This window comes from Populus nigra, chromosome 1 (assembly GCF_951802175.1).
Source record: "Populus nigra chromosome 1, ddPopNigr1.1, whole genome shotgun sequence".
Taxonomy (NCBI): Eukaryota; Viridiplantae; Streptophyta; class Magnoliopsida; order Malpighiales; family Salicaceae; genus Populus; species Populus nigra.
This window is the reverse complement of record NC_084852.1, coordinates 33,812,707-33,835,696: the sequence shown is the minus strand read 5'-3', so window position 1 is coordinate 33,835,696 and position 22,990 is coordinate 33,812,707. Positions and strand designations below refer to the sequence as shown.

Genomic DNA, 22,990 nt, shown 5'->3' with positions numbered 1-22,990 from the left:
GTCGCTGCCCATCGCAAATTCCTGCTCAAACAGTCTTAACTAACTCTCAGGCAAAAAAGGTCATTATAGTCATATCGGACTCCCTTTCCCGCCACTTCCCATCCTTTTCTGTTAATAGAATTCGGCAGCCCACTCTTCACTTCTGCTCTCAAAAACGAAGGAAAACCACATTGAAGGGAGGTAAGAAAGAGAGGGAGACTGAAGGAAAGAGCTAGAGAAGATGTTGACATCGATCATTGGAATAGGAAACATGAGGAAACTGAGCCTTCTTGTATTAATTCTTTGCATTTTGATCTCTGTCAATAACCAAAATGCAGAGATCAAGAAGACCTCGTCATCATCAAAAACTGCAGTGAAATGGCCATATTCATCTTGGGATTCCTTTCCTTCCGTATTCTTGTCTCCTTTGACATCTATGGAAGACGATGATGAAGAAGTATCATGGCATTCAAATCGGTCTCTTGAGTATGATTTCTATCGTGATTCGTGCCCACAGGCAGAAAGAATCATTCGCAGGGTGGTTCATGAGCTATACGAAGTCAACTCCAGTGTAGCTCCTGCTCTTTTAAGGCTCGTGTTTCATGATTGTTTTATTGAGGTAGATGATTTCGATCTTTCTTTTTGTTGATTCCTAGGGGGTTAGTCACTGCTTAATTATTCATCATTTAGTACGACGAAGGTTTTAATTTTTCACCTTTGGTTGGCAATTCTTTCATGGTATCTTTTGCTTACAAATCTTGATCGAAGACTATTTTGATGTTAAGTTCTTTCTTGTGGATTTTTGTTTCGGAAGCTTTCAGATTTGAAGTGATTCTGATTAATTAAAATTTCGTCTATGTTTCAGTGATCTTCGTTTTTATTACAAGTAGACCTGAGTTCTTTTGTGAATCTTTTCAGGAGTGTGATGCATCTATTTTGTTGGATGCTGCTACAGGCATTGATTCCGAGAAAGACTCTCCTCCCAATAAAAACTTGAAGGGATTTGATATAATTGACAAAATCAAATCAGAGATTGAAATGGTGTGCCCAGGAGTTGTTTCTTGTGCTGATATCGTTGCTTTATCAGCCAGAGATGGTGTTGTTCAGGTATAAACACCATTCTGTTCCCTATTTCTCCTTCACTGCTTTCATAATCTTACTATTGAATTTTTGAATTTCAGGCTGGTGGTCCATTCTATCCACTGTAAATTGGCAGGAGGGATGCTATCCATTCTTTCCGAGATGTGGCAACGTCTGAGCTTCCTTCACCCAATGCTGATCTATCTGAAACCCTAGCATCTTTCGCATCTAGGGGTTTTGATGAAAGAGAAACTGTCAGTCTCCTGGGTACCAATCTTTCCTTACCATACAAAGGAACACAGAAATCTTTTTATAAATCTCTGTTGCTATATTGCTCTTATCAGAATCTATGCTTTCCTCTTCTCTCCTGCTATCATCTGATGTGTTTCTTATTTCTATGCTTTAATTTTAACATCTGTGAATAAAATGACATTAATTCAACTGATGCTTCTGCAAAAGCAGGGCTCAGTTGAGGTGATTTTTCATGCTCTAGTAGAAAACTGGAAGAAAGGCTAGGGCTAAACATTTCAGAAGTATAACTGTGCTGTTCCATTAATCTTCCCTATTGATTGGAATGCTTTTTTTGAAATTAATACATGCGAAATCAAAGCCTCCCTCTAAGAACTGGTTGTGGTTTGTGTTTCTATGAATAGCTTTCCGCCTACTTTTCTGCTGGTGGTGCCGGTAATTTATCATCTCCAACTTCTGCTCCTTGAATAGTTTGGTTATTTCTCACTCTCGCATTCTTGCTGCAAAAATACAACGGCTTAAGATTGGAATGCTTCTAACTGCAACATTGCCCTGCTTGCAGGTGGTCACAGCATAGGAGTAATCCACTGCAAATTCTTCCAAAACCGTCTCTACAACTTCGGTAGGACTAAAAAGCCCGATCCTTCTCTGGATACAGGGTTTCTTAACCTACTGAGATCTAGATGCAATGACAGTAACTCATCGATGGCAGCATCGCCTTCGCCTTCCTTTAAAGCCACACCACCAGCACCGTCGACTTCCTGTGATGGCACCAACTCACCAGCACCGTCGACTTCCTGTGATGGCACCAAGTCACCAGCACCAGCACCGTCGACTTCCTTTGATGCCACCAAGTCACCAGCACCAGCACCGTCGACTTCCTTTGATGCCACCAAGTCACCAGCACCAGCACCGTCGACTTCCTTTGATGGCACCATGTCACCATCAACAGCACCTTCGCTTTCTTGTAGTGGATCACCATCTTCATCGTCCAGGGCAGCAGAAATGAGGGGCTCCCCATCATTATTGTCAGCACCATCACCTTCCTTGAAAGGTTCAATTTCTTCCCCACCGTCATCATCAACACCTCCATCAGCTTCCTTCGAAGATTCACTGCTTTCCTCACTGGAGGAGCCAGGAATGAATATGGCCTATGAGGGCCCAGGAGTAGATTTTGGCACGTTGTACTACCGCAGTCTTTTGCAAGGTAAAGGAATCCTTTATTCCGATCAGCAGCTAATGGCTGGGATAGATACCGGTATTTGGGTACGAGCATATGCTTCAGACATCTCCTTGTTCCCACGAGACTTTGCCCTAGCAATGATGAAGCTCTCGAATCTCAGAGTCTTGACAGGATCAAAAGGTCCGGCTCCATTGTTCAAAGGTGGCATGAGAGAATAGTAAGATGTGAAGGAGACTGTACAGGTTGTCCTACTTTATGCTGTTTTTTCTTTGGCTTTGGCGCTCTTTTGAATTCGGCCTCTGAAGTAGCTTCAAATGTTCAAAAAACCTGGATAGATTTGTGCTGTTACCTTTTAAATTCAGTACCCAAATTATGAGCAACCTGCTGTTCTTTACTTGTTGAACAAAGGCTGCAAATGGAAGTGATTCTTTTCTAGATAACTGATGGTTTAATACATTAATAGACTCAAAAGGCCTTCAATTTCGGCCATTATAGCCACATGGCGTGTGATATCCTATTTGATTAAACCTAAGCCTTTTACGCGGAGATAAAAGTGAAGGTGTCTGTCAGGACCATAAAAAAACGCCTATGATGCTTGAAGAAGAATATGTTAAAAACATTCATGGCTAGATATTTAAATTAACAATGCACAGCCCTTAAATATCTGAAACATGTTTGGTGTCCTTGAGTAAAAAGACAGGCTCAAGCATGGCAATCCAGGTAAACAACATTCTACAGAGATGAATATCAAAAATCATTGTGTAAATTAGACACACTCGGAAGAATACAGAACAGGAAAATTAATATGGAAAATAATCCATATGCAAAAGAAACAACCCACGAAGATTGGAATTTATAACCTAATTGATCCGAGACTTCGCTATGAACTGTTGGTGCTGGCAGAGGCCTTTGGAGCAGAAAATTCTGTATACATGTTGGTGAAAAACTTGTCGACAATGTCAAGGTACACAGGGCTTTTGAGACGAGAATAGTAGTGGAGTGCCTCTTCAACATCCAAAACATGTTCTACATCACTCACGTCCATTATTTCCAATTCCTTCATCTTCTGTGCTAATACACAAGCGCTTTCATTCATGTTCTTTGAGCTTTTTTCTTCCGCTTTTTGTACTTGGGAAATCTTCTTACTCTTCTCTTCCTTTCCTCCTTCATTCTTCCTCGACGGACTGTTTGCAAGCTTCATCTCACTTTCATCACTCACATCTTCATCTCTCTTTGGCTCTTTTGACCCCATGAAATCATTGCTCTTTCCTTTCATTGCCTTTTCCAGATCACACTCCCATTCCTTGCAAAAATCAGCATAGTACTGATCTATCCGGTAATTCTTCACATTGCTGCTGCCGCGTGAGAAGGGCTTGAAAGAAGTAGGCTTGGTCAGCTTTTGGTAGCCACCAAAGAAGATGGACTTGAGGTTTTGGAGAGCATTGTGAAAGAACTTCTTGGTCTTATGAATGGATTCTCTTAGCTGCATTTGCTGTTCTAGTATTGTATTGTACAGAGAAAAGACTCGTTTAGCTCTTGGTGGCTCTGACTGAAAGAACAGACACAGCTCTATTCTATTTGGCTTCTTTTCTTCTCTGAAGGTCGTTTCACATGTACAGATAGGAAAGATAAAGACAGCTGAAGGTTCTCAAGGTTACCAAGAGATAAAAGCTATGGGGTTAAAGGCAAGGTTTCACTCGGTACCTTTTTCTTTTTATCCTCACCCTTCCATCTCTCTCTTCAAGAAGGGAGACACTGAACCATTGGATCTTAAGATGATAGATCAGAAGGCCATTTTGAAGCATCAGGGCTTACTAATCAGTAGTAGATAGTTGGTGTGAACAGAAATCCAAATTATGCCTTTACCATAAACAAAAAGATGTCTGTGCTACTTGAGCAGCAAAAGCTGTTTAATAAATAAAGAGCAAGAGAATAGAAGACTAAGGAATCCTTCACAGTGATCATGAATGCTTTATATAATTTGACTCTTTGTAGTCTAAAGTGCAGCTGTATTGATTAAGATGCAAAGCTAAAGGTAGTGGGTTGGTGTAAAAGGTTTATTCCTATAATCCATGCATTCAAGTACCAAATAATAGCAGCTAGCCCTTTTTTTTGTTTTTTTTGAATTTTGGACTCCTTGCTGCTCCCTCCTTCAGAAAGCCTGTGGTGCACATCTGAAAAGGGATATCTTATCCTCTGGCCACAAATTCTTACCATGCCTCAGATCAGAAATCAGCCTTGACATTATTTGAAATTTGAGATTGTTTGAATTTCAATTTGGATAAGGATTTATAGCTTATGCTGATGTTGTATTGGTTACCATTTCAGGCCGGATTTTAGATGTGAAAATATATGAAGTTATAATTTTTATTATTATTAATATGAATGTTCGAGTCAGTTTACGCATATTTTAATTAATTTTATATACTTTAAAATTAAAGATTATAAGTACTCGAACTTATAATTATTAAAAAATAAATTAAATACCTGACCGAAATTATGAAATAAACCTTGTTTGGACATTGAAAGAGATGATATTCTCGTGATGCAATTAACTCCCATGCTATGGAACCATCTCTCATTGCATTTATATGCAAGAGATGCGTGGACCCGAAGGTGTTGTGACATTGGTGCCTGCGGGCGAACACCCAGTTAATATCAAGACAAGGTGCATTTATATTTTTGTGCCAGAGGAGTCATTTTCTCACAGCTGCCACAGTTAAAAGGATTGTTATGAAAAAATTAAGAAATAATTTTTGTGAATATAAGGTATATATATTGTAAATAATAAAATTTAAAAAATATTTTAATTTTTTTATTTTATATTAAAAAATATAATTATTTTTTTATGAATATAGAATATATATATATATACTAAAAGATTTCAAATTCTATATTGAAAAAATAATTTTTTTTTCTTGTGAACATAGAATATATATATTAAAGGTTTTAAATTCTTCAAATCTCACATTAAAAAGATATTATATTATCTTTTTAAGTTGAAATATTTAAATCAAATTTTTTTTTATCTCATATTAAAAAAACATAATTTTTTTCTCGTTAACATAAAATATATATACTAAAAGGCTTCAAATCCCACATTGAAAAAATAATTTTTTTCTTGAGAGCATAAAATATATATACTAAAAGGTTTCAAATCTCACATTAAAAAATAAAACATTATTCTAGTAATTATATAATAAACTTTGAAAATGATTAATAACTAACTAAAAAAATATGAAAAAAAAGTTTAGGAGAAAAACCACATTTGAAAAAAAAGGGTCTTGTCCGGGTTCGCCGAGATCACGAGTCGACCTGTTGGGCCGATCGGGTTTGGCTGAGTTTTTACACTAGCCGGTCTTCTGTCTTACTCGGATCGGTTTAGCACCGGGTCGACCTAGGCCAGTCCTGGTATAATAACTAGGATTAAAATCTTGCCACCATCCTACTTTGAACAGCTTGAGCCCTTGTTAATTGCTCTTGTGCATGAAATTGGTAATTAGATCAAAATTTATTGTGGGATGTAAATTTTGATTGAGCAGCCTTGAAGGAATGAAAGTTTGAGCCTTGTTCTGAAGCAACATTGTTTAGCCTCCCCGCGTTAGCTTCTTTAAGAATAGCAAAAGTCATCATTCAGCAACTTCTAAATTGGTTGGCTCAACCCTCATTCATAAATCTGAAGCTGAAACTTCACTCCATGTATGATGAGTCAAAGCAACCCTGTATAGTTCAGGCTATAATTTAGCTCATTTACTACTCTGTAATGGTTCAGTTAAACTGCATTTACCTTGAGTGTCCAAGCAACTCGGTACTGAAGAGTAGAGCAGCAATGGCATCCCGACTCCAAACCTGCAGTGTTTGATCGATGGTTGTCCTGCAGCCTACTTAAGATTTTGAAGAAGCCCATGAAACGCAGTTGAATAAACTACAGAAGTAAATAGTTCCTTTGTTCATTAACTCACATCATTACATCTCATACAGCACACTGTCACAAAAGCAAGCCTTTTCATTCACTCATACATAACTGTCATAAAAACAAGAAGCTTGGGAACAAAGAGACTCTCATATTTCAACCACAGGGCAGGACACAAGTCAAGAGAGCGATAAAAATGAAATCAGATTGAGGATTGAGGCATAAGAAACCAATGATTCTGATCCAAATTGAAATCAGCAGCTGATCTATCTGAAGAGTCCGAAAAAGAATTTGTAACTTCTTTAGATTACTCTATATGTTTCATGATATTCACATAACCGGATAAAATTATAGAACTAGAAGTCCACTCTACATAACACAACAAAGACATGTTCCTTGACAGAACCCATACTTGTGTGCATTAGCTCATTCTTCAGAATCTTATGGTTTAATCATGGATCCAAGTCACTGAAACCTGAACATGATTGTCATTATCATGCCAGCGTTATCTCCAGTTTATTGTGCCGCGCCTAATCAGCTTCAAATAGTATTCAATAAAGGTGAATACGCTACTTCTCTAATTATCCTCGTACAATATCCTTCTTCGAAGAAGTTTTCTTGGCCGGGGATTCATTATGCAAAACTGACCCTAGATCAGCACCTGTTTCATACTCAACTCTCCCAGGATCTTGCTTTGGCAGCACCAACCTTGCAAAATTTCTTTTCCACTATTGCTTCTTCAATGCTGGTAGATCTTTCTCCAGCACATTCTATTGACACTCTCTCTTCTTATTGTATTTGAAGAATTGATGCAGTAGCCTATGAACTTCACCATAATTGTTGGTTGCAGAAACAAGACGATCTTTTATCCACAGAGGAAGCTTGTTTGTTGGATGAGAGAAGCTTCTTTTCGAGGAGTCGGATGTGTATCGCATGTCAACCAACAATATTGCTGCATAGTCATTTATGTGCCGTATTGCTCTTCCTAAAGTAGACAAGTCATGGAACAAAAAAAACAGATGTCAGAACAGGCAAAAGATTCCTCTTCCAAATAAATATATAAAGCCAATTTTATGCATGGCATACTGAGCAGGGGAAACAAAGGCGTTTTAGTTTACTGAAAAGTACTTTGTTGACATCCATCAGTGTCTTCTTAGTGAGCTCATAATTTAACCGTTAAAATTGGCCAGAATCCGAACTAAATTAATGGCCCTAGAGATTTCTATTCTCTTGCTCAGAAAACAGAACAATGGTTACAAAACCTAGATACAAATGTATGATACTGATTTTAGATAATTTTCTAAAACAGCAGATTTAGGGGAAAGTTAGCCCAGGTTTCACCCTGGAGCATATGCACAATATGGGATGATTTATCTGATAAACCATGCTCTTAATTTCCAACTTTATATATCTGGTTGTTCGAAAAAAAAAACTTTATATATCTGCAGATAACAATGCGCTACTCACCAATTGATTGATTTACAGCTTTCATGCAGAGATTTTCATAATATTCTTTTCCTCTGCGCCTGCAACTTCTTAGGATACTGAAAGCTGTCTGAACATCCCCATTGTAATAGTGCTCACCAACAGAAATTTCAGGACGCTTACCACAGCTTGGCTCTCCCAAACTTTCAATATACTTCACCCTCTCCATCAACTCCATGTCAGATGGACTTGGGTAGGGCAGCCCAACCATTACTATGCATCGGCCCATCCCATCACTGAAGTTTATGCCTTCTGATATCTTTCCACCAACTACAGCTAGGAGTACTGCACCATTATGACGTACTCCTTCTTTTGTGCCACTAGACAATCCATCGATTGTTTCCTTGTATTCCTTGAGGATGAGTTCCACGTCAGAGTTACTTCTCGGCTCTCTGAATATACGCTTTTTCCTCATAATCCTTTCAAGAATGCCTGACTTCTTCCACACATCATAGACCTGTCCTTCATATTCAAATGAGGAGAAGAACACAACAATCCCTTCAGGAACAAATGCCACCAAATTGCAAAGCAAGAGCCCTAACTCCTCTATCTGTTCAGAAAAATGTTGTTAGCCATAGTTTCTGCAAAAAGACCTTTGAGAATAAGAAGGAAACATCAGATAAATAGAAAACAAGATTTCTAAACACAATGCATTTTTCACATTCAAGACTGCAAAACTAGACAATGTATCGCTAAATTAGGACTAGAATGCAAAGCATGCCGCTTCAAATTCATATGATTGAAGACATGATTAATTACAGTCCCATAAGCCTCCCCTCACCCCTCAAAAACATGAGATGAATGCATCAATTAGAGTGCACATTGCGAGAACATCATAGAGCAATTTCTGTCAGAGAAGTACATGTGAGGTTGCAATACATGCAGCACTCACCATAACCAATGAGCTTCTCGAGCTGTAGCTAAAATCAAAAGATTGACCAGAAGGGCCACGTGAAACTGCAATTGGTAAAATACTCTCAGGAGGGACAATATGACTACATGAAAAGAAATGCAGCTGATTTGGCGGTAACCATGGGAACAGCCGCTCCCTTGTCTCTTCTATGGGTTGCAGGGTCCCACCTGCCAGTATGACAGCATGTGCTTCATCCACAATCTGGATGAAGTTTCTTTCCGTGAGTACCCAAGTTTTTTATTGTAATTTTTGAAATCCAAATAAAGCAAAATAAATAACAAGTTCTTAGCAAACCTCGGAGAAAATCTTTTCCCCTGTGAGCATTACATATTTTAAGAAACCTCCTTGTAGCCCAGAGCATGTTGATCTCATTTTTGAGATTATCATCCGTCCATCACCATCATTATTTGTCAGTGATATCAACATGTCCACTAATGCCCGGAAACTGGAAAGAGTGCTTCCTTCCTCACCACATTCTCCATTACGATTGAGAGCCAAACCTTCCTGCAAGCTAGCGACCTTTTCACCATACCCACTGACCTGTGAAACCAAATCACAGCAACCTTAAAACAGGAAGGCGAATAATTAACACTATGGGTAGAGAGTAAAACTAGTTTGCAAAGATTAAAAAAGGGGTAACCATCATTTACCTTGTGCACCAAATTGCTTTCCTTTATATACTGTAGCAATTTAACCAGATTAATGTTGTCTATATTAAGAGAAAATAGAAAATCATTAATGGCTATAGAAGTGTCGCAGACAGCTTTCATGCCAGCAGCTATTTCTTCAGCTTGGCAATTATTTACATTACTCAAATCCTTCTTGTTATCTAGAGTTTGCAGGAAAGCTCGAGTGAGGACCATCAAAGTTTGAATATATCTTCGATTGCCAGGTCCCAAGAGATTGCGAAATCTTGTGAAGTACTTCTCTATGTGGGAGTGCACACTCTCCAACTGAGTAAAGACAGAAAATTTGTTATCAATACCTAATTGAATTCCAATTTTATTATATGCTTTTAAACTCTCTAATAAAGACAGAAAATTTTATTCCAACTGAGTCAATTGCTTAAACTTGTTAGTGGAGGTAGGATTCCAACTCAAGTTATCCAGGGAAAGGATCTTTTCTATCCACATGGAGGTTATGCAATGAACAACCAATATGTTACATCCAAATTTTTTAGAGATGACAGTTTGTGCACCTGTGATGAAGTAATTTTCGCATCATACATGCTGATGAGGGAGTCAGCTAGATTGTGAGCCTCATCTATTACTATGATACTATTCTTTAAATTGAGGCCAAGCGATTCACGAGATGATTTTGATAGAAGAGACTGATAGGGGAGAACAACAAGATCAGCTGTTGGGACCATGCTTCGGGAGCCATAATATGGACAAGTTCCAATACTTCTTCCAATGCGAACAAGATCTTCAATATCCAATGCTCCATGTTGAGATGTCTCATTCCTAAATTCCTTCTGTAGTTTATGTTTTCTAAGCATTGGACAGCCAGAAGAAGCCTTGGTTCGACGTGTTCTTCCCTCAGCGCTGAAATTCTGCATACAAACACTGTAATCAGTCAAAAATCAAGAAAAACTCTCTAATCCAAGCAAAGTAGATGCTGTTTACAATGTTCTGAATAGACTGAGGAAGGAATAGTTCTAAGAGGTGTTTGTGTGGCTGGATTGGAACCTCTAAACCAATAAGATAAGATTCCATTTCAGAAACAAGCTCAGCAAGAAAAGTCCCCGATACCTTGTCAAGATATTTCTAAGTTTTTGTTTTCAAACTTTCATACAAAAAACCATACCGTGAAAAGGATCTCTGGTTGGTCAGGTCAAATGCTCTCTATTCTATATACTGAAAAATATGCACAAGAAGCACACCTAAAATATGATAGCTTCTTATAAACTGAATGCATATAGGATGCCTTCCATGTCCATGTATACTGAAACACATGCACCAGAAGCACCTGATATAGGATAGCTTATTACAAACTGAATGCATATAACTGCTGTACAAGAAAATTTGACCTTAAAACATCTACAGTTGCATGTAATTGTTGCAATCTCTAATAGATTTTATTGTCTCACATGGGGATCATCTGTATATGCATCAGAACCTACCAGTCCCTCATATCATCCACAAAGCACTTTCCATTTGATGACGTCATTGTGACTAAATCTTGTTACTTCAGCTGCACAACCCAGGCCCAATTGTCCCCAGACAAAAATGGATCATTCGATACTTAGGGGGCAGGGGGAGTAAGCTCTCATGTTCATTGCCTTTGGAATTTCATTTTCACAAACAGAAAATATTGACTCCATTCAAGTTATCGTACCTTAACTCTATTACCCTCCAACACTACTATCCCAAATACCAAGAAGTTCAAGTACTCTGTTGTCCTCCAGCTATACGACAAGAGCTTACAGCACCAAAATCAATGCATTCATCATATTCCATTTTATAGATTGACATATACCTTGATTTTGGAGACTTCATTTTTCTTGTTCTTCTGAAGCTCCAAGCACCTTTCATTAACACGCACAGAGCTCCCAAGTTTCAAAACCTCTGAATGCAAGCCAGAAAAAAAATGAAGTCAGGAATGCACATGCAGTGATTCAATGAAGAAAGTACAAGATACATGTACCTTCGTTAATGCAGAAATTCTTCCTGGAGCCCAAACACACAACATTTATTTCATTAGAAAAAAGAGTTTTCCTTAACTCTTTGATAAACTGTGAGAGTTGTGAATGCGTCCGACTACAAAAGTAAATCTTGAACGCCTTCTCCTCCTCTTCCTCCTCACCATCAGAGCCATCCTTTTCTCCTTCCTCATCACTTGATGAGCTAATACAAACCCCACCAGCCTTCCTCTTTGATTTCCCACCTCCATGAGCTCCTTCCTCTTCACTTTCATACTCATCTAACAAAAACTCATCATCACTCAATTCCACTCCATCATTTTTCTTCCGCGAACTCTTATTCTCACCCCTCTTATTACAATCCTCCTCCTCCAAATCACGTGAAAACAGGTCTTTGCAACTTTCCTTGCGATTTCTCCTCCTATCACATCCTCCAAAACCGAATTTCTTGTTGATTTTCTTCTCCTGCGTAAGATTGTCTTTGTTGGGGACAAAGTTTCTGAGCCAGTCAGGTTCATCATCAGAGCCAATATGAGTATCATCTGTTGAATGATGAGGAGATTGATCTTGTACTTTGGACTTGTCTTGTTGCCTCCTATCATACACCCATTGCAAAGCACTGCATATTATACTTAGAGTCTTGCCGGTCCCTATATATTATAATGACAAAAAAAAAAAGAGATGTAAAATTTATTGCAAAAAGATCAAATTTTAACTTGGTACTCATCATCTGAGCTTAATATAATCACACTCCTAATTAAAACCAAACCCCATTTCTTAGTAAACATTAAGAAATAGTAGCATCTAATGAAGTAGCCCTGATTTGGTCTCTGAGCTTGAATAGTCAACATGAAAATTTATCCACATTATTTGCGAAAACTCACAAACATCTCTTCCGCCACTTCATTTACATATATATAGAGGAGGGAGAGGGAGAGGGACCGACCGGTGGGGCTCTCGAGGATGGAGACGCCGCCTTGATTCAAGGAGTGATAAAGAGCTTTCATGAAATCAATCTGTATGGAGTAAGGCTTGTAAGGAAATCCTCTAAATTCCATCTCTCTCTTCTCTTTCTTAGCAGATTGAACGAAAATGAAAGTGTTGCCTTTAATTGTTTTATTTTATGCTCCCTCGGCGCTAGATTTTCCCGCCATTACCAGAGGGACAGTGAAAGGGTTTTCTTGTGGGGCTGTTTGGCTGCTGCTTTGACACTGTTCTGGAATCAGGTTTTTGAGTTTATCTCATTTTATTTATTGAAGCTGTTTGTTTATTCTTTGGTACTGTAAAATAAATTTGGTTATTATTTAAGATAAAATAGATAGAGAAAATAAGAGTATATAAAACACGTTTCTATGTAATTACTAATTTAAAAATATTAAAATTCACTATAAAATTATTTTATATTTCTTTATTTTTATCTTTTATTAATGGCTCTTTTATCATGAAACACTAATTAAATACAATTTATATATTTAGTTATTCTCTCGAGAAAAAAATAAAATAAAATAAAATACAGAAATAAATAAAACAAAAACACATTTATCAATGTAAATATAAAAAATATAGATTTTTTTTTTAATTTTTTAAGTGAATTTTCTATCCTCATGCAAAGAGAAGGTTCAAAGAGTTAAATCTTGTTTTCCAAAAATGTTTCTTTAAATATTTCATAAATCCAATCTTTATTTTTACATTCAGATATAAATTATTAATTTTAACTAACTTAATTTTCACAATTAGATTGAAAACTAGAAAAATATAAAATCATGAAAAGTATAACAAGAGAGAGGAAAGAGATATTTGTAATATTATTAAAAGAAAATTATTATTATTATTAAAACATTAATATAATAACTAAAACATATATAATGTAGAAAAAAGAGAATTGATCATGTTCTTGGACAAATTTAATTTAGTTGTGAAGAGGTAGGTATTGAGTGATAAAAAAAATACAATTGTGATGAAAATATTGGGAGAAAGTTATGATTTAATTAGGTACTATTTGAAATATTGGATAATATTTATTGAACTGGATTCAATAAATAATTATTTTGTCTTGTGTTTGTGTGTTTTGAAATGGTTTGAACAATTTGCTTTGTTTTGTGTTTGGTGAAAACTAGACGAGATTCAGTTGACTCGAGGTCTGGATCGGTTTGGATTTAAAAAAAAATATAGAAAGGATTGACCCGATCTAGCCCTGTTAAAAAATTTAGGTCGACTTGTGACCCAATCAACTCAAGATAAAACATTGGTAAAAAAATCCATTGATTATATATTGTCAAAACAAGATTGTTTAGATCTTTGATTTTTAATTTGGGTCAATTTAGGTTAACCCTCATGACTCGAGCCTTACTTTTGAGTCGATCTCTGACTCAGTTTTTTAAAATTATGATAATAACCGTTTTTATTTTTACATTACTCTAGGTCAACTGGGTTGACCATCTCAACCTATAACTTGGACTTTGCCCCAGATCAATTTCTTATTATTTTAAAACTATAATAATAATTATTTTTATCCTTATGTTAACCCGGATCAATAAAAATCTCATCCTATGACTTGAGCTTGACTCTGGGTCGACCTCTAAATAAGGTTTTAAAACCATGATAATAACTATTTTTATACTTATATTGACTCGGGTAAATGATCAACTTGACTCATGACTTGACCTGACCCTAGCTCTAAGTTGATCCTCAAGTCAGGTTTTAAAATTATAATAACAACCATTTTTATCATTACATTAACCCAGGTCAATGGTCACCTAGACTCGCGACTCGAATTGATTCTCGAGTCAACTTTTAAAACTATGATAATAATTATTTTTATTGTAATGTTTATCGGGGTCAATGATCATCCCGACCCTTGACCTGAATACTGCCCCAGTTGACTTCTAGTTAGGTTTTAAAACTATAGTAATAATTATTTGTATTTTTACGTTAACCCAATTCAACTAAATAAACCTTTGTACATAGAATTGGATAAGCTTGTCCTACCTGTTTCAACGAGAAAAAAAATTCTTTATTATAACAATCTTGAACATGAAAAAAATAATTTTTGTGCTGCTTAAAGATGCACCTAACAACTTCACAAAAAAAATTGTCATATTTCATCCATCATTTTCTAGAACATCAAACATTATTTTATATTATCTTTTTATAAATGAATTTTTTTTACTATGATTACAAATTATTTTTTAACATGATTTTATTTAGTGGAGAAGTTATTAGTCGAAGCTAGTTAAGCAAAATTAATATTCATTATAGACTAAAGTAAAAATAATAAGTTATTATTTAGTGTTTCAAATATTGCAAATTTAATGATATTGTGTATTAATAATAAAACAATTTTTTTATATTTTATTTTATTTTATTTCTTATAATCCAAACAAATTATAAAAATATTTATTTTATCTTATATACCACTCTCAATTATATTTCATCTATTTCTTTTTATACCAACTATCTTCGATTTCTGTCACTATTACAATAATCAAAATGCTACTACTTAAATAACGTGGATATCAGGCCCATTCATTACTTCGATTGGGCTCAAAACTTATACTGTATTGGACCAGCCCATTTACAGTACAATAAAATAAAATGTTGGATTTTTTTTAAGAGGTAAAATGTTACTAATACATGATACTTTCATACTATCAGTCAATATACAATGCACATTAATCATCTAGTGGGTGGCCTATTAGTAAGAGCTTGGAATGAAGCAGTTTGTTTCCTTTATGATCTCAAATTAGAGCCCTATAATTGTTAATATGATGACCACTGTAGGCTTACATAATCATTAACTTCAAGGCTCGTGAAATTAGTTGAGGTGCACGGAAGCTGGTTCTGACATTCATATTAGTTAATACACACAAAATATGCAATGATAAAACAAATATATTGGTGAGATATATAAATTATTTACGTATCAATATATTTAAATCTTAACCAATAATACTTTATAAACTATTATAAAATTAACACATACACTATATCCACACATATGCACATAAATTTTTTTAGTTTAACACTTTCTAGCATAAGTTATTTTAAGTTATTTTTAATTAAACCAACAGAGAACTCATATCATAAGTTTTAGTTTAAGATACATATTGAATATTTTTTGGTGAAATATATATATATATATAAATTAAATAAATCATTTTTTATTCTAGACCAACTCATGTCAAGATTCTTCAAGTTGTTCAAAGGCTTATGAAAGTAGTGGAATTCAATTATGTTTTATTTGAACTCTTACTACCTTTTCAATCAAACTTTTCTTTTAATAAAATAACAAAATCAAGTGATATAATAAAATTCTTTGTTTTACAAAAAAAATTGAGTGTAATTAAAAATTTAAACTTGATATGTATTAAATATATATATTTTTTAAATCTTTCATTACTCTTTTATTTTTGTTTTAGTATATAAATTTTTCAAACTCAATTTCAATCAACAAAATAAATTAACAAGTCATAAAAACAAAAGATAAAAATAATATAAAAATTTATACAAAACTTGAATTAGGCATTTTTCATACATTTTATTGTCTAAAATGGTATATATGAGCTCGGGAAGTTTTTTTTGTTTCAAGTTGATTATGAGTTTATAAACCAGTTTTTGGGTTATTTGAGGCTATATATGAATTTATCAAGATATATAATATATTTTATGTTTTTTCTCAAAATAAATAAGTGCGAATAACAGGATATCAATCCCTAAAAAAAACTAGTTAGCTCGGGTGGAAAAGCCCACGATCCTCGACTTTTTAAGCCAAACACATGGGTCTCTGTTTTGTGGTTTGTTTTGTCCTTTTTTCCATTCCAATCACTTCCTTCATTAGGCCTTTTGGTTTTGTCTTTTTTTAAATATATTTTAATGTGATATAATCTAAGTTTTACTTGATTTACAAATAAGATTTTAACTTTTTTTTTCTTGATATCAGGAGACAATATACCGTGTTGCCCCACTTTAAGTTTTTCTTTAATTTTATTTAATCACTTTCTTATGTATTTTTTATTATAGTTTTATTAAATAAAACATTAGTTCCAATTATTAATTGCACTTCTATAATTCATGTTTTTAGATCAGATATTTACATCCATATCTATCTCTCAACTTTTCAATATATTATTTGGTTAAATATCATTTAATTTTTACATGATTTTCATATAAAATGATAATATTCTTTTCCTAATTCTTTCAACCTTATATAATATTTTTTTCTTTTAATTTTATTCAATCAGTATATTTATTTATATTATTATTTGATTAAATAAAAAAATTAATTTTAATAAACAAAGTTGTTAAATACAACCGGGAATATGACTCGTATTGTAATATCAAATATCTTAAACTACTTTTATTTTTTTATTTTCTGATTTAGTTTTTTGTTATCATTAACAATTTTTTTTGTTATATTTATTGATACAAATAATTCTCAATTAATTTAATTAAATGCATGCATCAACTCTTCAATTTACTATTAGAATGTAAAAAAAAAACATGGTAAAAGAGGTTGCATATTTATTTTTATTTTGTTGGAAGAAAATTATGTAACAAACCGCGAATCATGAGTCATATAATATTTTTTTGACATTGTGTTTTGGAAGCGTTTTTGAAAAAAATTAATTTTTTAATTTTTTTTATTTTAAATTAATATTTTTTAATGTTTTCAGATCATTTTGATATGCTGATGTCAAAAATATTTTTTTTAAAATAAAAAAATATTATTTTAATATATTTTAAAATAAAAATATTTTAAAAAAAAACCACTACCACATTTTTAAATACAATTATAGGTTGAATAATATATTAGAAGGAAATAGAACTGATAGAACAATTTATAGACACTCTCCAGCTTATCACACATTTATTATGGCTGGTTCAATAAAGAACTTGTCTCTCATCATTTGTGAATATAAACAAAATCCAGACAGCTATTGCTTCGTCAGAAGAATTGAAAATCACAGCTGATTATATGCAGTCATAAAACTTACATGCCTCTTGCTCAGAGAGATAGGAATGTCATATAGAAGAGTCAGGAGAAGAGAGCAAGCAACTAGATACGAAGTAATCTACAAAAAGGCAAAGCACTGTACTACAAACCTGGGAATCAAACTTGAAAAACGCAGACCTTCATCGACATGGTAGAAAATACTGTAAAGAATCAATATGCAGATTTCTTCGAAGAGCATCGTGTCCAATGGGGGTGGACAGAGGAAAAACAGGGGGCTTGCAGTTTTTTGTTGAGTTTTATTGACAATTTATAAAATTATAAAGCAAAATGGAATTGAGATTTAGTGTTAGTGCACAAGGGCACTGCCAATTGCTCGTCCTACAGGGGATAAAAGAAGCTAAGTTCAGCTAGAAAATAATGGTAAGCTTTGGAGACGAAGGTCCCTAGGAACAAATGTTTTCAAATCCCATGAACTCCTTCCTCTCAATCCTTTTGACCATGCGAGCTATGCCAACACCACCTGTTCGGAAAGAAGTATTCCTTCAGCAATGACGAATCTTCACGTACAAGATTCTTGTGTGAATCTTAATTTGGAAGAATTTGTAACCTATATATGAATTTGCATCTGTTCAAAATGACACATACCTAGTAATATTGCGCTCACAAAGATAGTGAAGGCCAGAGTGAAAATGATCAGCGATGCTCTTCCCAATATGCTGATCAGCTTTCTTATCACGTGTTGCCCGACCAAGGCAGCAACAGTAGCGACAGCAAAGAAGTAAAGAGCTGTATGCCATCAGACAATGATTTAGTCAAGTGTTGTTTTTTCTATAAAAAAGATGGATAATCACTCGGTGCTCATTTTAAATTTGATAGCTTTTTGATTAGCAGAGAACTTGGCTAGCGAAGCAAGTTACCATAAGGAACTGGGAAACGCTTGAGAAGGTAATATTCCACGACAGACATGGACGCAGAAAACATCATGGCAAAGGTGGCTGTGGCACTCGACACCTATGTAGATGAATTTTCAATATTTCTGTTTGGGAATAAGCTCGTATTTTACTTCTACAAATTGATACGAAGGTAGGAAATTTCACCTGAGGGGGGATTCCCATCTCCAGGAAAAGAGGGCCCAAAATGAATCCTCCACCAAGTCCAAGCATCCCACCAACTACACCAGCCAACAGGCCTACGATACAATAAAGAACAAGCTGGCGTATCTTCCAGTTTGTGACTGCATCTCCCTTGGATGCAATCTTTCTTCTCCCTTTGTACAGGTTAAATGCCTCATATGAACTTACACCAAAAGCTACTGGGATCTTAAAGCCAAGAACAAAACATGACACTGTTTTCATGAATATCAGGATTAATTACAATTGTTTACTTTCTAATTATCGTGGTGAAGGTACCTGCAATATATTCAATAACCAATATGCCATTGAACAGGTTGTCGAGTAATTCTGTGTCAACCAGACAGGTGCGTTCTCTTCAGTCCAGCTCGTGAACACGCAAAAGCAAAGAGAAACAGTCTATTAAATGAAAGGAAAAGCCCGAGGACTAGATAATACCTTGCCAATCTGCAATGCAAGGATGATCAACCAGACAGCAACAAGGAGTGAAAGTTCCCACCAGTAAACATTTTTAATAATGGAGACCTGAGAATGTTACACAAGTCAGGCTTGAAAAACCATAAGAGTATATCAAAGAAATACAGACAAGTACTCTCACCTGCTCCTTTTTATATTCCTTGGTTTCTGTTTGAGCACCAACTGTGGGGCCAACAGGAGGAGGTTCACCCTCAACCTCTTCATTTCTGTCATCTGATTGAAGAGAAATTAGTCATGCAAGGGAAAAAAAGAAGAAGTTTTGAGCATCCAAAAGTTGAATTTCATACACCAACCATTAGATTCCAAGCTTCTAGTAGCCTCCTGAAAATATAAATAACAAGTGAGACTAGCAACCTACGAGATTTAGAATGTATGTAAATTAGCATAGACAGAGAGAATTTAGACTACCTTTTTAGTTTTGGTTTCTTTTTTCCATGTTTCAACACCTTTGAAGAATGCCTTAGTCGACGTCACTGCAGCTCACCAAGTATAATCAAGAAAGTTGTCCATGATTATGGCAGATAAAATTGCAACTTTTATTTATAAATACCTATGAAGAGAACAATCAGCAAAATTGTGATCATCCAGTTAGCAAAAATCACATTGAGAGCGACTCCAATACTAATTCCAAGCACCAACATTGGTTGAAACAAAAGCGCCAGGTTATAGTCAATGACGGGCAGTTCAAGGGTAGGATGTCTCAGCTTCAAGTTGTAGTAAACGGTCGCAGCTGCTCCTCCTGTGATCATACCTGACAGCGTAAAATCCAAAACAGTTTGAGAAACGGTAATGTAAAACTGAGAGTTAATTCTTATTGTGAAACTTTGAGAAAAACTTGTGGTTTGCTTTTGACCTCAATATGTAGTCCTAATAGCTCAGTAAATCTAGAAAATCCTGTAAGTTGTCAAGTGTTTTAGAACCTGGAAAGATAAATTTCAACTTACATTTTGACATCGCTGTGGCTGATTTGGTATCAAACCCAATGATCAGGGAAAGCATTGGAACAAAAATACCACCACCACCAACACCTCCCACACTCCCACATGCTGCTCCAAAGAATCCAATTATGCTACCCAACACAATTTTCCAGCCAAATCTCATTTCCTGTGACTCCAAATCTCACGAATTATATAAAAAAAGAAAAAAAGTTCATGCAGAAAGATAATAAACAAATGAATGAATCTATCAGAAATCACTTCGTCAGTCCCAGTTGACTGAGAGTTTGTCTGCAAATCTCAAGAAACTATTTTAAGGTGGTCCGAACTTCCAAACAGAACATGCTGATAGACCCAAATAAAAACGGCATAAAACCCCATAATGTTTTATGCAAATCACAAGCTAATGAAAAACTGGATTTACCGGCCAAACATGCGTATACCCTACTCGGCCTTTTTCTCGTACAAGACTCAACATTCTCATTGCACGATGAGACTCGGTTCCACCAGTCCTTGAACCTTCTTGTGTCAAACTTGGTTCCGCCAATACCAAAATTAAAATCGCCACAAGAGAACCACTCAGGATTGCTCCCAGAAGTTTCAAAACCCAGTGTTTTGCCTGAATCCTAGCCATCGGGTTCCTTATTTCCTGTTTTTATATTTCTATCAGAAAATGTCTACCTTCTTTGAATATTAATTCTCAATCCAAAAAATTCAGTCCAAGTTTCTGTAACGATTCCTATTTACATATTTTTTAGGCATGCCAAGAGCTACCCTCACTAACTTGCTTAGCTAAAATAGAATCAGTAACCTAAGACTGGTCTAACTGAAAACGACTCGGGAACACCTGCCTTCTAGTGAACACTATCCTATGCTGCACAATTTTTCGAGATTTGAATTCAACCTGTACCCCTTTCCCTGGTATCTTTCTTCTTCAACTTCTCTCCCTTCTTCCTAGCTGGTTCTGGTACAATCAAATAGCAAGGAATAAAGGTGAGATAGAAAGAAAGAGACAAACCCGAGGAAAGGGTCTCCTTGAAGCTTTTGACTATTGTGAAAGAGTTTCCATTAAGCTTTAGAATATCCTATTCCATGCACTATTTTCTTTTTCCATGGCTAGCGATATTTTTCATTGAAAGATCATCAAAAAAAGTACAATAATAATATCTTTCCATGAACAGTTTCTAGCGTTGGGGGATGCTGTTAGTCATGCAATCACATATGGGCAACAATTGCAAATAGGCCTCGGCCTACAAACCAGAGATGCATTCACACACAAATTGTATTAAAGTGTATTCTACAATCACAGGAAGTCACATGTCGGAAACGGAGATGCCTCCTGCTGTTAACACGCTCTCTTAATTCTGCCTTGGTACATCTCACAAGTCACTGTCAACACATAGGGCATGCAGCTCATATTATGCTATCATTGTAATGTGTTCATGAAGAATTGCTCCATATACAAACATAACATATAGGAATCTAGTATCATCATCTCTCTATGTAATAGCTGTACAAGAAGTCTTCTAAAAGCTGACTATATATAAATCAATATTAATATTAATATTAATTATTAGTGTTAATCCTATCAATATTAATGTCATGTACTGATGTAGAGTCACCTTTTATAGATAAATGATATTTCTATTAATATTAATACCGTATAATAAGATACTTACATCAACATTAATATTGATGTAAGGGACTCTCTCTCCATTTGGATGTAAAAAAAAAAAAAAGAAAAACTTTTGACCCCTTGAAGGAAAATAAAAGAGTTCAAGGTACAAAATTTATAAATACTTTTTGAATGACACAAGGGGTTCACAATCTTAACTCTCTCACAACATATTCTCAGCATTGATCATATACAAACTAAGAATAAACATTTTTGTTTTCAAAATTTAATGCTCATTTACTACAACTCCTCATTATAAAGTCACCGACTTAATTATTGGAAGGTCCCTAAATCCCACCAAAAGAGATTGTTTTGCAGGAAAACAAGCCTCTTTCACCAACCCTCTAGGCCCTTAGTTCTGGAGAATAAAAGATTGACATGAATATGTGATCATTCATTATCTAAACGCTAAAAAATCAAAGTTCCGTAGCATATTGGATTCTAGAGCATCATCAATTGGCGCCGTCTGTGGGAAACGATTGAAAAAGCCATCAATTGTTTCTTCTAGAGCGAGATTTAGACATTTCTAATTGCTATAAATGGTCGATAATTAAGAAACTCCTGGGTTAATGGCATATTACAGATCTCCCTACAAAAGCTTACACATTTTCCCAACTAGCTCCCTTGAGTTTTCAATAACTTATTAATCAGGTGCAAGCCCTTACTCAAGTCGTCTTGGAATCTCGAAGGCAACACCAAACCTCACCATCCCAGTAGGTCTTGACCAAGGTGATACCTCTCTAGGAGGCAACACCTTCTGTCCCAGCCCCACAACAACAAGTCCCCCTATCAAAAGATAATTATCTTACTCAGAAGAGGCAAGACAGAACAATATGGAGAACATTTCACCCAAATGATCTATCAGCCCTTTGAGGGGTCACTCTCATCAACATGATACCTTCCTAAGAAGCTTTCACTCTAAGCGTGATCCCTTTAGCCGTCACGAGAAAGAACTCAATTATCGATCTCGCTTTTCCACCCTAGAGTCTTCTAGCTCCCCCAAGCCAACTAGGCAGAAGTTAGGGAGAAACATGACTGAGAGATATTTCCATGATAAGTCCTTCATCCTTAAATGGATAAAAAAAGTCCCCCTTATCTAAACAGGTCTTGTGCACTCATGCCCCTAAAGATTATATCTCCACAAAGATGACCCTGACAATTATGATAGATTGACAGATCCTCGATATCACATCCAAAACATTCGAGCAACCTTGAGCTGGTCATCCAAGACAGCGATGCCATATACAAGATACTACCAACGACCTTCAAGGGGTTTGCTAGATCCTGGTACAAAAATTTAGACCCGGGCTCTATCACGGGTTTCAGAGATCTCTGTACGAAACTCATGTTATGGTTCAACACTAATATACTCGCTAA

The 22,990-nt window shown here is 35.4% G+C and overlaps 4 protein-coding genes across 4 annotated transcripts; 1 reads left to right on the top strand and 3 right to left on the bottom strand.

Moving 5' to 3' along the window:
• The first annotated feature begins 88 nt into the window (after positions 1–88).
• LOC133671558 (putative Peroxidase 48) lies at positions 89–2,931 on the top strand. The gene is given in 5 exon segments (XM_062092337.1): positions 89–598; positions 898–1,086; positions 1,161–1,326; positions 1,871–2,672; positions 2,674–2,931. Coding segments are annotated over 5 exon segments (1,563 nt in total). The 5' UTR covers positions 89–220; the 3' UTR covers positions 2,702–2,931.
• Positions 2,932–3,124: 193 nt separating this feature from the next.
• On the bottom strand, positions 3,125–4,337 carry LOC133671550 (uncharacterized). Its single transcript, XM_062092329.1, has one exon. It carries the CDS (start codon positions 3,978–3,980, stop codon positions 3,372–3,374), a length of 609 nt encoding a protein of 202 aa, XP_061948313.1. The 5' UTR covers positions 3,981–4,337; the 3' UTR covers positions 3,125–3,371.
• A 2,198-nt stretch (positions 4,338–6,535) lies between these two features.
• LOC133671531 (uncharacterized) lies at positions 6,536–12,602 on the bottom strand. Its single transcript, XM_062092298.1, has 9 exons — positions 12,390–12,602; positions 11,449–12,093; positions 11,281–11,369; positions 10,001–10,354; positions 9,453–9,755; positions 9,097–9,342; positions 8,782–9,003; positions 7,872–8,439; positions 6,536–7,389 (listed from the first exon to the last, which is right to left on the bottom strand). The coding sequence occupies exons 1-9, from the start codon at positions 12,499–12,501 to the stop codon at positions 7,175–7,177; spliced, it is 2,754 nt and encodes a 917-aa protein (XP_061948282.1). The 5' UTR covers positions 12,502–12,602; the 3' UTR covers positions 6,536–7,174.
• A 4,725-nt stretch (positions 12,603–17,327) lies between these two features.
• On the bottom strand, positions 17,328–21,424 carry LOC133698395 (sulfite exporter TauE/SafE family protein 3-like). The gene is made up of 12 exons (XM_062121300.1): positions 20,363–21,424; positions 19,948–20,107; positions 19,554–19,754; positions 19,412–19,476; positions 19,297–19,324; positions 19,125–19,216; positions 18,965–19,051; positions 18,806–18,856; positions 18,494–18,715; positions 18,314–18,407; positions 18,042–18,182; positions 17,328–17,916 (listed from the first exon to the last, which is right to left on the bottom strand). Exons 1-12 carry the CDS (start codon positions 20,570–20,572, stop codon positions 17,840–17,842), a joined length of 1,428 nt encoding a protein of 475 aa, XP_061977284.1. The 5' UTR covers positions 20,573–21,424; the 3' UTR covers positions 17,328–17,839.
• Positions 21,425–22,990: the final 1,566 nt, after the last annotated feature.